At 38.4% G+C, this 15,446-nt stretch overlaps 1 protein-coding gene across 2 annotated transcripts in view; it reads right to left on the reverse strand.

The window, feature by feature from the left end:
- The window catches only part of dnmt3ab (DNA (cytosine-5-)-methyltransferase 3 alpha b), a 63,318-nt gene that overhangs the window by 37,093 nt on the left and 10,779 nt on the right, over nucleotides 1-15,446 (reverse strand). For both annotated transcript variants that reach the window (XM_067455371.1, XM_067455372.1), the window contains exon 4: nucleotides 10,162-10,501. In XM_067455371.1, the coding sequence (XP_067311472.1) occupies nucleotides 10,162-10,501 (340 nt within the window). The remainder of the gene's footprint in view (nucleotides 1-10,161; nucleotides 10,502-15,446) is intronic.

Consider the following 15,446-nt stretch of genomic DNA (forward strand, 5'->3'; position numbering starts at 1 on the left):
GCGCTCGCTGTATGTAAATTCATATGGTGGTATATGATGGGGGCTGACAACTCGTGAAAAGCTTGTAAAATGTGTCTCAAAACAACAGCAGGAATCCCTCCATCACACACACAAATGAAGATCTACTGCGAGGAGACGCGGTTTTGATATCTGTTCCAAACTGTGATGGACAACATCAGGACTATGATAAGAAAAAACAGTTTCAGCATTCTGTCCTTTTTAGGGTCGCATCTTGTGACGTTATGTCCTGTTTTTGGTTCATTTACATGTCTTTGGTCCGTGCGGCGTTCACATTTCAGTCGCACATTTTAGTCTTATCAGAGGTCTCGCCCCCTTGTTTGGTGCGCACCAGGGTTCGGATGGCACACTTATTCCAATGAACCACACTAACAGAGTTTAAATCAAATCAAACCTGACAAGTGTGAACACACCTGCAACATTCTGTTGTGTGTCTATAGTGCAAACCGTAGGAAAAACAACGCCAAGGACAGAGGTTTGATTCTGAGAAAATGCATGAATTGGTGAAATGTATATCTTGAATGCAATGCAAGTGCCTTTGAATCTAAAAACTAAATCGATTCAGGACAGGAACTGATACCCATCCCTAATACCAATTGCATAAATGCAAGTTACTAACCTTTAATGTACACTTCAGCAATAAAATAACATTTTGTGTCTCACTGTGTCTTTGATGACAGAGCCAGAAATATTGTTCTGAGGGTACACCAATTTAAAAATAGTCCAATTCATTTCATTGTGGTCCATTTAGCTGTTTCGGAATTCAAGAATTTTGAACTGTTTTTGAACACCACCAAGAAACATCAAAAACCTGCAGATTCAATATGCGCCTAATAATGATTCATGCAATAAAAAATAATTAGTAACAGCCTACTGTTTTGGAATAACTTCCCCAACACTCATACTTTCTTCCAATGCTGTTCATCTTCTGCACATTCCATAGCGCCACAATGAATCCTCCCTAAATTCTCCTTTTTTGCCCTGGCACTGATTTATAATCCTGATGTCTCCACATACAAAAGGATGTAGTTCATGCCTAAGCAGCTTTGTCTTGGCTGGGTTCAGCAGGTTAGGTCGAGGTTAGCCAGAGGCTACGATTACCAGTGACCTGAAACACTAGCAGGGCTATCATGATGATTCATGATTCAGGAGTACTGAAACTCCCTTCTAACTAGGGTTTGAGAAAGACAATATTACTGAGAGCTCAACAAAGCTTTTTAAAAGCACACCCTCAATTCCAAAACAGCATCAATAAAATGTGGCCCCTCAAAGTACTTTGGAAGATTCATTCCCATTCAAGTAAAAAAAAAAAAACAGCTACAAAACAGATTCACTAATATACTGTAGTGTTGTTTAGAGAATCTGAGAAAATAAATATATTTCAGCAAATTTTTTTTGCTTTAAGCTCAACATTAGCATGATATTTGGGTCAAAAGAAACGTTCACCATTAAAAACTTTTCACACTTCAAAGTACTAGTGAGCTGTTCGTAGAGTTCTAAAAGGTGAGCTGTAAAATAAGTAAGTTGCATAATAAATATGAGCAACTGTATTTACATTTTTATTTCCTGAATGTCAATTCCTGAATTGACTGAGTTATGTGTAGCATGAAAAATGATTCAGTGTTGTATGTAAACATACTGTTTCAAAAATGACGACTTCCTCCTTAATGCATCTTTTAACAGTATGCTGCAAAAATGGCCCGTTGCAAAACTGACAAGCATTCTTATTATAGTTCAAACTTCACACAGTAGAACACGGAGCAAGCGACGCCAAGGTCATGAGTTTGATTCTGAGGGCATGCATGAATTAGTGAAAGCGTCTTTAAATTTAAATACATTCTAAATTAAATAGTATCAGTATTTCAGCAAAAAAGTAAAATAGCAAGTGTTGCACCTTTAGCCATGCACATTTGCACATTGTGCAGAATTTTGTTTTACACTGTTTATTTATAAGGTACAGGCAAAAGTTTTGTGTTTTTCAGATAGTGTCCATTAATAATATTAAATACAATAAATTAATTAAATTAAATTAAGCTGGCTACTTTTTTGCAATAAAGGCTCACAGCAAGCCTGTTCAGTGCATACAATTTGGTGCAATGAACATTTTAACTCTTTCCCCATCAGCATTTTTTTTTTTAAGTGGCCAGCATTTTTGATAATTTTCACAAACTTTTCATGGCCCTTTTCATGGAATATTTTGTTGTATGAATATCTGAAACAGGCAATATATCAAAAGAAAGAACAGACCGTCTGCTTATAAACAACAACAAATTATTCTAGCTTAAAGCATTCTTTTTTTATCAACACTTGAATGTGGGTCAGTTAAGTTTCATCAAAAAAGCTGAGAAATTCACTTTTTAATCAAAGACTACATCCAGAACAGATTAAAACATAGATGGAGCAGATCGAGTCCCATTAACACCCCCAAAGCCCAAAGCTTGCACAGCCCTATACCTCGTCCTGGGTCAACATTTAATTTAGTAACTTTAGGCAGTTTTGATTTATATACTGTTTAATGTTGTTGATCACGTTATTTCACATATGCATCTGCTTACATTTGCTATTGCTTGATACTGCTTCTTCTTCATATATCTTTTGATCATGAGATTCAGTCATAGATATGTATACGTAGATGGCTCATTCAACCTCTCCACGCACTTCAAAGGCTCCTGCCATTTTGGAATGGTCAGAACACGTCCACACTTCAGTTGCTGTCATTACTCACAGTAAAAAAAAGAAAATCCAGGATGGCACAACACACACAGCCTGTGGTTGTAAAACCCGTTGCGATTTAAATTCACGAAGAAATGCGATAACCTTTCACAGGTGAGAATGTGTTGGTTTGTGTTTTTATAGCTCATGTATTAACTCATTACAGGTTTTAAATAAGGTTACTTTTTAAAGTTGTATTAGCTATAGCGTTATTTGTGTATTGTGCTAGTTTAGCAATTATAAAGTTGGCCACTGGGTGACACACACACTCCATTATAATTTTTTATGCTTATCGTCACAACTTAATGTCACAATATCACGTCTATTGCAAAACACTGGTCACAAATGGACCCCTGAGTCTTAGATCTTTCAATAATAGGCTTTTTATTTTGTCAAAGTTAGAGAAGGATTTGATCGTAAAATAGTGCAGTAAAATTAGGTCAAATGTTTTAAACAGCAAACTGCCCACGTTTCAAAGTACAGTTCCCAGGGTAAATCAATGTCTGATTGCAAAACAGAATAATTTTTGAGAATTTAAGCTTTCAAATAATACCTAGTTTATAATGATTACTTAAAAAATGGTTTGAATAAATAGGCTACATTGCTGTTTATTAAACACATTACAAATTTTTTTATAATTAATGAATTTTGATGGCTGATTGGTTGATGATTGCTTTCCAATGAACTTGTTTATGAGTCATGCTTTTAATAAAAAAGCAGCGTCTGTAGTGATCAGCCATTATATTTATACGATTTTTAGCAGAATGATCTACCATTTAAAGGAACTATATGTAAGAAATGTATTTCATTTAATCATAAAATGGTCCTGATATATCACTAGACATTAAGAAATCATGTTAATTTCAAATTCTTATATCACTGACAACAGTAGTCCGGCCAGGATATTGTCATTTAAAAGTTGTTGTTGCAGCCCTCAACTGATGTTGATGTTGACATGTTGTGTTTTGGCCTGAAGCTCCACCCTCCACCTTTCTACCAATCATGAAGTCAGTAGTGTTTTAGCATCCGGGTTGCCAGATCTTCTCTAGTTACCACACCTGCAGCTACAAAACATTCCTGATGGATCCTGCAGCCTGTCTGGCAACCTCGAGTCAGGGAGGAGAGGGAGAGGGGATACACCTGCAGTACCAGTTTTGGACATAATCTTACATACACTAACTTTAATAATAAACTAAATCCTATAAAATCATCTGTTTCACTACGGATATAGATATGCATGTATGCATATAACTTCGGTTGCATATGCACAGACAACTTGCTTTCAAATGTAAAGCACGTTCGCAACCGTCTTTGGTCGTTCAAAAATGGCGGACGGCTAACGTATAGCAGTCGTTAACGAGGCATTGAGTACTCTTTCAGAAGATGTGTCATAGTTCCACCTAACAATGAAAACACGGAAAGCCAGACATGTCCTTCAATGGCGGGGAAAGAGTTCATTTGAAACAACATCAGATAATTCAGATCAACAAGTGCATGTTGTCAATGTGAACATAAACAAGTTTGTCTTATTGTCTTATTAAAGGGTCATGAAACCTTAAACCAAAATTTCTGAGATTTTAACAGAAGAATGTGTGCTGAAGACAATTATCATTTGTTAGTTTTGAATGTAGGAGACAACTAGTTAATTTTAAGCCTTTTTGCTCTATTTTCATAGCCTAATGTGGTCATACTCAAGTCTAGTCAGAATATGAGTCTGATACTGCTCCATTGGGTTGTAATTATGAGGCGTGTTTCATCATCGTCTAAAGCCCGCCCTGATGATTTCATTGGTCCGAACAGTTTCTGTTCGGGGATAATTACTCCTCTATGGATCGAGTCCAGACCTAACTTTCCGAGCTCAAATGTTGTGGGCGGGGCTGAGTTTGGCTGGCATCCAGGTTACTATTTTCAACTTCCTAGTTTAAATTCATCTTCATGTCAACGTCATAGGTTGTGCCGTTTCTTGTACTATAGTACGGAGATGACTCATCGCTGTCTCATAATTATTCACGAGACTATGTGCCTTTATCCTATAAGAAGATGTGTTGCTTGATTCATGACAGCACGCGGTTAATTATTCATGGCAGCACGCGTTTGACAGGCATTTTCCTTTGACTGACGCAGCAGCGCTTTAAACCAAGTCTCCCTCTCATTTACTGAAGCTTTCGCGCCTCGATCGCCCCCCGGGGACCGGTCCCAGTATAGCCGCCCCTCTGTGTTTTCTAATGGACGCGAGGCAAACTAAATAATAAAATTACACTTCAAAATTTTTTCCCCAAAGTTAGTTTATGTCACTGAAGGCAGTTATCATCACGATGATTTCATTTCAGGTGTTCGTTTTAAAAATAAGTTTAGTTTGAGTTAGTTATTTGATGCTATAAAAACGGGGGGTGTGACATCATGATTGACAGCTGAGACTGACGGTTTCTCTGAGTGAAGTTGTCACTGAGGCACTAACAGACTTTTTTCGACATTTTTGGGAGCAGATTAGAGCTTTAGCTTTAATTTCTACATTTCCATAACTGTTTATTTCACACCAACATAATTAATTGTTCTGCATCTGCGAGAGTGTGGGCGGGCTTTTGATATCGCAACTGTACTTCCTGCTCTACTTCCTGCGCTCTACTGCGCAACTCCGGTCCCGAAATCGCTACTGCGCAGATTCGGTCCCAAGATGTTCGCGCCGTGCACCCCGCCTGAAAGCTTCAAATATGGCAAGCGGAAACGGATGATGTCGAGTCGTCCTTATTTTTTTACGGTCTATGCTTTAAACAGTGAGATCTCATACAGTAAGTGAGAGATGCATTAATCGATCAAAAACGAGTGTTTTTTTTCCGCTTTGTATGAATGTCTGCGTTGCCTGCGTTCTCTTCAATAGATCCTGAGTCTTCACACAAACGCGATTCGTCCGCATTGAGAGTTTAACCGCTCTTCACGGCTATTTAACTGACCAAACGGCATATACAACTCCACAAAATAAGCCTCAAAAGTTATCAAAGCTATACAACAGCGTGTTCACATGTATTTTCAAAGCAGAGAACAAATTGCGAATGGCTGTGCATTTAATTGTGCATTGAATTTGCATTTGTGGGACGCTTTGATGCTTTTAATGAAAGCGAAATAAAATCAGAAAAAGCTGTTGCTGTGCCGTCACCTCTCAGTCTCCCCTCACCCCCTTCCACTCCGCCACTAAACCACGCCCACTTTGATAGCCTTTTTCAAAACTGTGGTGAGAACTGCCTGCTGCTGAAACAGGGGGTTTCATGACCCTTTAAACTGCATTATGAAAGAATGTTTCTGATATATGCCTAAAGCACCAAGGCATGAAAGAGCCTTAAATGATAAGTGCATGAAAGAGTCCTAAATACCTCATTTTGATAATCATTAAGCGTGGATAATGAACAGGGCAACTTCAAATAAATAGATACTGGTATGTTTGGACCAGGCTTACAGACAATCTGTGACAGCATATTAATGATGTCTCTATACTGACATGATGCCAAAAGAAGTAGACAGCATCCATTTTAATAACCCACTAGCCTAAGGAGGATTTGTTTGAAGTCTATCAAAGCGCCATCACCCAGCCACATCACAACACTTGAGCGTGGAAAGGCCATGGGCAAAACCTGAGAGCTTGTTTTCTTCACAAGAGCCATCAAAAGCCTGCCAGTGAAGTACCACACACACACACCGAAAACAAAAGGGCTTGACCCACGAGTCCTCTACACATTTACAGCATGTGCAAATCCTCTCTTGCTGCAGCTTTCTTTCTCTTCCTCGTTTCTCCGTCGCTCGACGGGAATAAGTAACCCGTCGGTACGGTGAGGAAAGGGTTAATTCCGCCGAGACTGCCAAGGTCAGTGGGTTTGTGAGCGTGGTTGGCACGCTGTGCCCATCAAGCCTCCAGCATACCAGTTTGTGCACATGCCAGCCTGCGTGTTCAGAGCGTTCAGTTCCCCATCGCTGGACTAAAATCCATCCTGTGTCCTCAGGGTAAGAGGTATTTAAAAAAATGACAGGTATTGGACGACTTGCCTATTGCCTGTCAATCAGAGCAAGATTTTTCATTTTGACTCTAAGGAGTTAATAAATCAATAAAATCTCTGGTGGGATTGAATTACGTTTGACAAAGGTGTGTAGTGTGATAATCTTTTAGCGATTAGTACTGATTGGCATCAGGGTTGAGTTAATGAAGTCTGGCAAACTGTAAGACAGCTTTGTTGTTGGAATCTGGGATTGTACTGAGCTCGGCAAAACAGATCAGCATTATGCAGAAACTGTCTTCAACACATTGATCAGGACCCAAGAGCTGTCCTGTTTATTAGAGACGCACTAGCGGACTGGCCATCAATCGTCTGGTTTTAGTTCCAAACACACGATCAGCAACCAGACGGTTTGTTTTATTTTGGCCAGTCTCTGTCCATTGCAGTCATTTCCCAAAATTTGAGCTGTGTGGAAATATTATGAGGTGTGTAACACATGCCAGAGGCAGGAGAAAACTAAACCAGGCACAGCAAACTCACTGTTCATGAATCACAATATTGGAAGAAAAATATAAGTATTTAATTGTGGTAGGGAGTATCTCGGAAGGGAACTCATTTTTATTTTATTTTCCCCTTACCTCCGTATAATGCTTATTAAAGTAGTGTTTATAAGCGCAGCACTGCTTTGTGTATATTGGTTAACCAATGCCATTTCGCTGCTGTTCCATAAGTGGCACCTACTGTCAGAGTGAATTTGCATTTTGTCTGTCTGCTCTTTTTGTTTTGTGAAGATATGTTTCATGTAGTGTAATTTAACATAATTCAACCAGGTAACCCACCTTGCAAAAAATCAGGTATTGGAATCAGCCATGAAAAATTATAATTGGTGCAACTGCATCCAATCAATCAATAAGGTAGGCCAGGAACGCTAGATGGTTCCTTACAAGTAAAGTCCTCTTTAAATTGTTAAAGGCATACAATTCGGTCATCATTTACTCAATCAAATATCACAAATCTTATATTTACTGCAATTTAATTTAATTTAATTTCTTTGTCAAATTTTCTAATGCTATAGCCATTTATACTAGCCTGACAAGCCAGACCCACTTCAAGATGTTTGGTCTGGAAACTCACCATAGACAGGGCTCAATCCGAGGGGCGGGATAAACGGTTGTCTTTCAAACTCCCTCTGCACGCGATAGGATAGCGCTACTACACCAAACAGAGCAACGAAGGTGAAGAAGAGCTCCCTGACTAATTAAACATTCGCCGTATCCAGTCGGCTAAACTACGAACACATCTACCCTTTTTAAGAATGACTTCAGTGCCGTTCTTTGTTCTTATCTCAGAGAAAAGCTTAACTCCAAGTCTTCCAGAGTCGCGGTCAGAGCTGATTCAAAAGACCGCCGCCATTCGCCAGTTTCTGTGTTTACTAGAAGCACGCAAATGCAACTCGGCCGTCGTCATTATGGCCCCGCCCGCCGACTCTATACACGATGTGATTGGGCCGTCCAGATTTTGAGGAACACAGCTCAGAATGGTATTGAGAGTTCCTAGACGACACTTGCGGGCAAATTAAATTTGCTGCCGCTAGGGTGCGATTAGATTTCTAGGCTACATTTATACTGCATTCCAATAACATTAAGGCATCTGACAGGGCTGGGTGTCAATGCACATTTCTCAATTTGCTTCAGTTCCGATTCACAGGCTCCTGACTGATTCACTTCAGGTTCATTTGGATGTATTGCGGTAGACATCTATTTTAGTTACACATCAAAGAAACTGTCTCTTACAACTGACTCAATCAGAAAATTCAAGTTTCCCAAACAGTACAGATTGACCACATTATGGTCAGACAATCCTAGCAACGGCAGAGGAAGAGAAAGCTTGAAAACTGCCACATGAAAAGCTGGAAAATAGTCTGAAATGACATTTAGGACATCTACGGGACTGGGCACAAATCCGATTCGAGTGTGTGATTTGGGACATGTGTGGAAGAAAAACCAATAACATGGCAATTCAGTCAGTGTAAATGCACCTTTATAGTATTATTAGCAGTGCTAACAAACAACAGATGCTTAAATTATTTGGTATGTGACGGTTTACTGGATTTTCAAAGTATTATAAATGGAGTGCCTAGACTTTATAGCTTTTTACAAAGTCCTACAAGTTGGCGTCTATCATCTTAAAGTGGGTTAAAGGAGACTGATGTAGGATCAGTGTGTAAGTGCCCTGGGCATTGTGCCATTCACCTGGCATGGCCCCCTCTAAAAGAGTGGTCACAACAGAGAGCTGCTGTCTCTCTGTGCACTGCACCCAATCAAGGCAGGCTGCCAGGATGGAGACGGCTGTCGACCCAGCCTTCACTTACGGCTCTCACCGAGGTCAATGCCTGACCCCAAAGTATGGAGAAAGAGAGAGGGAGGGAGAGAGAGAGAGAGAGATCTGATAATTGTCATCTCCATCACACTGGAGCACACCGATATTCAGGAGTATCTCTGCATCACTGATTAACATGCAGTGCCATGAAAAAACAAAAAAACAAAACACATTTTAGCCAAGATGTTAGCTTGTGAATTGTAATATGATTTTAAAAAAGATGCTATGCAATAATATACCGAAAACTAACTGCCAACACAATTTTCTATTGTGTTTTCTTATGTGACAGCACACAAATAGAATTACAGCACAATTCAGAATTGTCATGTATTAATCACTTTTTTGATGTTCAGTGTTTGAACAGCTTGTAAAAAACATTTTTTTTTTAAACTTGCCTGAGTTTTATTTTAAGTTACCGGGGTGCGTGAAGTTCTAGATGTTCGGAATGTGTTCTGTACTGCTTATGTTTTCATATTAAAACAACATTTCAATAAGCAAAATAAAACAAGGTGAATACAGTGAAATCAAGTGGTGTGATTACTGACTGGTTGCTCATATGACTAAAAAAGTGTAAAATGCAAAGATAAACATTCAGAACACAATTATGGTGGTAAATGTTTTTTTTAAATGGAGCGATTCCAAGAGGGTTCATGCAACATCGGTGCTCGGGCCCTCAACATGCTGGAAAACAAGGATATGTGGGAGGGGTTGTTGGTCCCCTCATTGTAAAAATAAAATCCTATATGAAACGCTGCTGAAGAGACTCCTGCCAAATCGCTTCTCTACACAGTGTGGGAGGCTGGTGGCTTTTGTTTGCAAATGTAATTTTTGGGAGCGTAATTACCCTGATTTGCATATTAATGCACTTATTTAACAATGATTATTTGTCCTTCGAGTCAATGGCACCTGCAAAGCCTCCAAAACCATTTTACAATCCTACTTGTTTTGTGACTAAATATTGCATTTTTTTTATTATAATGATGACAAGTTCTTGGCCTTGGGCCCACAAGTGGCTCAGTGAGCAGACAGCTGTGAAACATGATGCTAAGGAAGGTTGAGCATAACTCACATTTAGTCGGCCGCTCCAGTTTCCGTCTCCCTCGTTTCTTGCGAGGCAGAGTTGGCAGTTTCTCCTCTTCGTACGTCTCGGAGTCCTGGCTGGCAACAAATCCGTTCTCCAGGGATGGGCTCAGGCTTGAATCAGAGACAGACTCAGCCCGACAGCCCGACTGCCGTGGGAGTCCGTTTTCCGTAGCATACTTGTCCAGCTTGGGGTGGCGACCTTCACACGATTTGTTCTCATGCCTCTTAACATCTCCATTCTGAGACTGCAAAGACGATTGGAGCTCCACCCCTTTGTGCTGCTTAGTCACGCCCACCAGCTGATTCATTGGCCCGTAACACTCCACCTGCAGCAGAAAAATACATAATCGGATTGGACTGTCATGCATCGCTAACCTATTATAAATCAGAAGCTCTGATAAACAATAGCAGCTCCCTACGGTACAATGGATTCAATATTTTAATTATATTTGCCCTCTAGCACACAACAAACCAAATTGACCAAAAACATGATTAAACATGACAATTTCATGATTACAGCTTCATTACTGTATCAAAGTCCACCTGCAAAAACAAGTTTAATAACCAGAACCAGAACAGTCACTTAAACAGGTTCATATAAAAACTATATTATATATATATATATATATATATATATATATATATATATATATATATATATATATATATATATATATATATATATATATATATATATATATATTACATATGTACCAGAGGAGGAAAATAAATAAACTCTATTTCAACTCATTTTCAACTCTATTATTATTTTTAATTAAAGTACCATTTTTTAATGTGTATCTTTAACTGCACAAAGTCAAATACTGGTAGTCAGATATTATTGAGCAACCACTCTGGCATATCAAGAAACTAGCAATTCATTTGGCCTGAGCGGATGCATTAAAAGCATCATTTGTTTATGAATCAGACCACACTGTTTGCTCTGTATGTTTACTTTTGCATGAAGCCTGTGAAGACGATGCATTTGAAAGGTGCGTTTATGTGGTAGCGGAATGTGCATGTGCACATGACATATAAGAGCTGTTGGCTCATCTCACTTCCTTGTCAATCCTGTTCTATCCTGTAAATAAAGGCAAAAAGGCCCAAAATAAAATAAATACTTTGAAATGGTTATGAATCACAGAACACAAATTAAAGAGTAAGACCCAATTTGCAGTAAAAAGTCAAATCTTTCATTTGCAGTCTAGACATCTTTCATCTGCTCTATATAAGGCCATTTCCGATGTCCTTGCCTTGACATCTAAACTACCTATCTGAACCATCTAATCTAATCTGAAACAAAGACGACGCGGAAGCTCTCTTCCTACACATTAAGTGTAATGGGACTACACTGTTTCTATGCATCTGTCTACAAAGGAACACAAAACAGGACGATAACAATCTAGTTCTACAATTACTGCAGCATAGGCATAGAGAGCAGAGAATTAAAGCTTCATAAACAACACAATTATCATAAAAGCAGCTCATAAGATGCCAGATTTCATGTCCTCAGAAGCCTTTGCTTTGTGTGTCTTCATGAGAAGAAATTGTGTCTCATTGTGTCTCAAAAATGAATCATTGTTTTGAGTCAGATCTTTTCAATTAATCAGATTATCAGTTTCATAAAACCGTCCAGTTATATCTTTTAATATTAGTTTTAGTAATTTTGATATGTGCTTTTGTCAATTTGTAAAATATTTCTACTTCAAATTATTTTAGCTGAAAGGTAGTTTTAATTTTTTAGTTGTAGTATTATTTAACAATAGCACTCATGATTCACTCACAGAGAAAAAAAAGTGTCAAAATAACTTTAAGAGTGCAACAGCTTGTCTCTGGGACAGTAACTTTAAAAGGACTTATTTGTACCTTCTTTTTTACCACAAAAAGGCTCATAGCAGTACCTTAAGGTATGCATTTGTACTCTAAGGTACTAATATTAGGAGTAAAAAAGGAACAAAAAGGGTGCTGCCCCAGTGACAAGCTGTTGTACCCATAAAGGTACAATTTTGACATCTTTTTTCTCTGCGTGTGAGTCAATCATAAGTGCTATTGACTCATTTGTTTCTCACTGACTCAATGCTCTGGTCACAACAGTTAAAGCTCACTTGAGAGACAGATTTAGTAATGACTTTAGTTTGTTCCTCACATAAATCTATCGTATAACTTCAAAAGACTTGGAATACAGCACACAATTCATTTAAACCATTTTTATGGGACTAAGCTTCATTCCGCATTCACTGTAATTGCATTGAAAAGTACGACCAGCACATTGGTAAAAAAGTCTGCTTTGTATTTGACAGAAAAAAAACTTTTGTTATATGATAAAAACTTGTGCAAGTGACATTTCAGAGTCATTTTGTGCACATCCCAGACACAAGATTTGGACGGTAAGATCAGTGTGTAAGTCTATTATGCTCATAGAGGCTGCACTTAATTAATCAAAATACTGTTAATATATTTTGAAATGCAATTTATTCCTGTGATGACAAGTTAGCAATTACTCCAGTCTTCAGTCTCACATGGTCCTGGGGAAATCATTCTAATTGGTGCTCGAGAAACATTTCTTATTAGTATGTTGAAAACAGTTGTGCTGCTTAAAGGTTGTCTGGCTATCACCAGACCAAGCTCAATTTAAAATTGAACATTGGTCTGGGAAGTCTGCTCTGTATTTTTTACTGCACAATGGGCGTAATCAACTGGCATTATTCAAATGACTCTGTACGCAATTGGATAGTCATTCAACCAATCAGACCACAAGAGGCGTGATTAACAGGCAACGACCCAACGTTTCTCTATCTGTCATTGTGAAACCCGCCCATAGCATGCCAGGTGGATAAGCCAGTCTGTGGTTGGTTGCCGCAAAAGTGTAACAAAGCAGTAGAAATGAATGTACAGGTTTACAGACCGAGTTGCCGGGTGACATCAAATCGCCGGCAGATCAGGCTGGGTTTACCCAGTCTAGCTTGAAGGGATAGTTCACCCAAAAATGAAAATTCTGTCATCATTTACTCACCCTCATGTTGTTCCAAACCTGTATGAGTTTCTCTGTTCTGCTGAACACAAAATAAGGTATTTGGAAAAATGTTTGCAACCAAGCAGATAAAGCAACCATTCACTAATAGTAGGGGAAAAATACTATGGTAGTGAATGGTTGCGTTATCTGCTTTGTTACAAACATCCTTCCAAATATCTTCTTATTTGTGTTTTTGGGTGAACTATCCCTTTAATATTTTTATGGAAACTATGATGCATTTTGTAGGATACTTCAAAGAAATTTTTTTTCTAAAATCTTTTGTAATATTATAAATTGTCTCTTTTGATCAATTGAATGTGTCCTTGCTGATTTTTTTTAACCTTACTTTTATCTTTCCTAAGCTTTAAAGAAAGGTAGTGTATGTATAGATAAATATGCTGTCAAGTCACTTTAACCTTCACAAAGGCCCTGTGCTGTATGTCTATGTCTACTGTAAAGCAAGTCATTAATCTATAACCTTGACATACATCACTCATCAGCTCCACCACCTGCTTACCATGTGCGCGGGAAGCCAGAGTGACACGAGAGGCTGGCGATACAGAGACAAACAGACTGGGAGCCCATGGTGAGCTGAACCGCCAATCTGATGGTGGCATTTCTTTTTAGCGGAACAGCTGCCGCTTTGCCTCACTGCCTCGGATGTCAAAGCCATTCTCACGAAAGAGAGAACAGTGATCTGACACAACACAACCGTTACTCTACTCTAATGAAAGGAAAGACAGAATCTCCTGAAACAGCTGCTGGATTGTTGGATCTCAATCAGGAGTGATTGTGTCACTGTCTTGTGTCATGTGAAGGATGACAGAAGAATTAAAAACAGTCAAGTTGTTCAACATCATACCTTTGATGTTCTAACTTGTCGTAGCAAGACTCTGGGTGACTTTAGAAAACTTCATTAACAGCAGGATTCACTAACAGCGGCGTGCCGCCCACAAATGCTGGATTCTGAGTTCCTACTTTCTTACTGTATATTTTTCCTATGCTTCGTTTTTCATTGGACATTACAGAGGGGAGGTGGTATGGGAGGAATGTTATTCGTGCGTCTGAGGGGAGTCAGTTGGTGCTGTGAGAAAAACATTTTGAAGACCCCCGAAGTCTCTATAAAAAGAAAGCAGGGGTGTCTGTATTACATATGATGTATTAATGAAACACAAATTGTGGCTCATTGATAAAAGTCCATTGGCATCACTATTACTATTACACACAGTTAGATTAAAATGAGAGTTAAATACAACAGACATGAATGATACCTCGAAACTTGAGGCTCACTTTTTTTTAAAGTGATTTATGGACTGATTTCTGGACTTATGATTCTTGCCTGATGGAAAGGGGGAAAAATTCCATAGCCATTTAGGGAGGGACCCGAATCATTCTAGAGACCAAAATATCATCAAGAGGCTCTTGGGATAAAAAGCAGTCCAGACAAAAAAACAAAACAAAAAAAACAGTCAGTGAGAAACAAATCTGTCTGAGATATTCTTTCATGAACTGTTATTTAATGTAAATGTGTACCAAATTAATATTTGCACTCTAGCAATCATGACTGAATGGGAAAAATAGTGCACAATAAAATGATGAGCTAATTAGGCTATCATTGTATCATTATGTTTCATTTACATCCGGTTTAACAATATATTTTGTGATAATTTTTTTAGAACACTATTATTAACTGACCAAAAAATATGCAGTGAATATGTACTGTATCTTTAATTACACATTGTAATATGAACAACCAGTCAGCAGACTGATGTATGTAGGTAAAGCTCAAAAACCTGAAGAATACAATTTGGTTTCGGGTTAATTTCATTCAAATTAGTCATAAATTAAAAACGTCTGTTTTGTTATCTTTTTTACTAACTCATAAAAATAAAAAAAAGCGGATTAATGTGATTCTTTTTTTTTCTTTCTTTTTTTGTGAATTGGGCATTGCAACTTTTTCTTCCACTGAGATGATGTCTAACAAACCGCATATGGACACACACACATCTTCTTTTAGGTCCGACAGAAGAAAATCAGTTGTGCGTGTTTGGAACGACTTAAGTGAAGATAGAACTGAAATTTTTGGGTGAACTGTCCCTTTAAGAACACCATAGCAACACCTTAGCAACCACTCCGAATACCCTAGCAACCACATTGCAAAGTCCTGGCAACCACCTACCTCACCAAGCATTGCGGTGGCACGTTTTGCATGAGAAACTTACATTACAAATTACAAAAAAAAAATCTAGCCCTTATGT

The sequence above is a fragment of the Pseudorasbora parva genome, chromosome 10 (genome assembly GCF_024679245.1).
Source record: "Pseudorasbora parva isolate DD20220531a chromosome 10, ASM2467924v1, whole genome shotgun sequence".
NCBI classification, from domain to species: domain Eukaryota; kingdom Metazoa; phylum Chordata; class Actinopteri; order Cypriniformes; family Gobionidae; genus Pseudorasbora; species Pseudorasbora parva.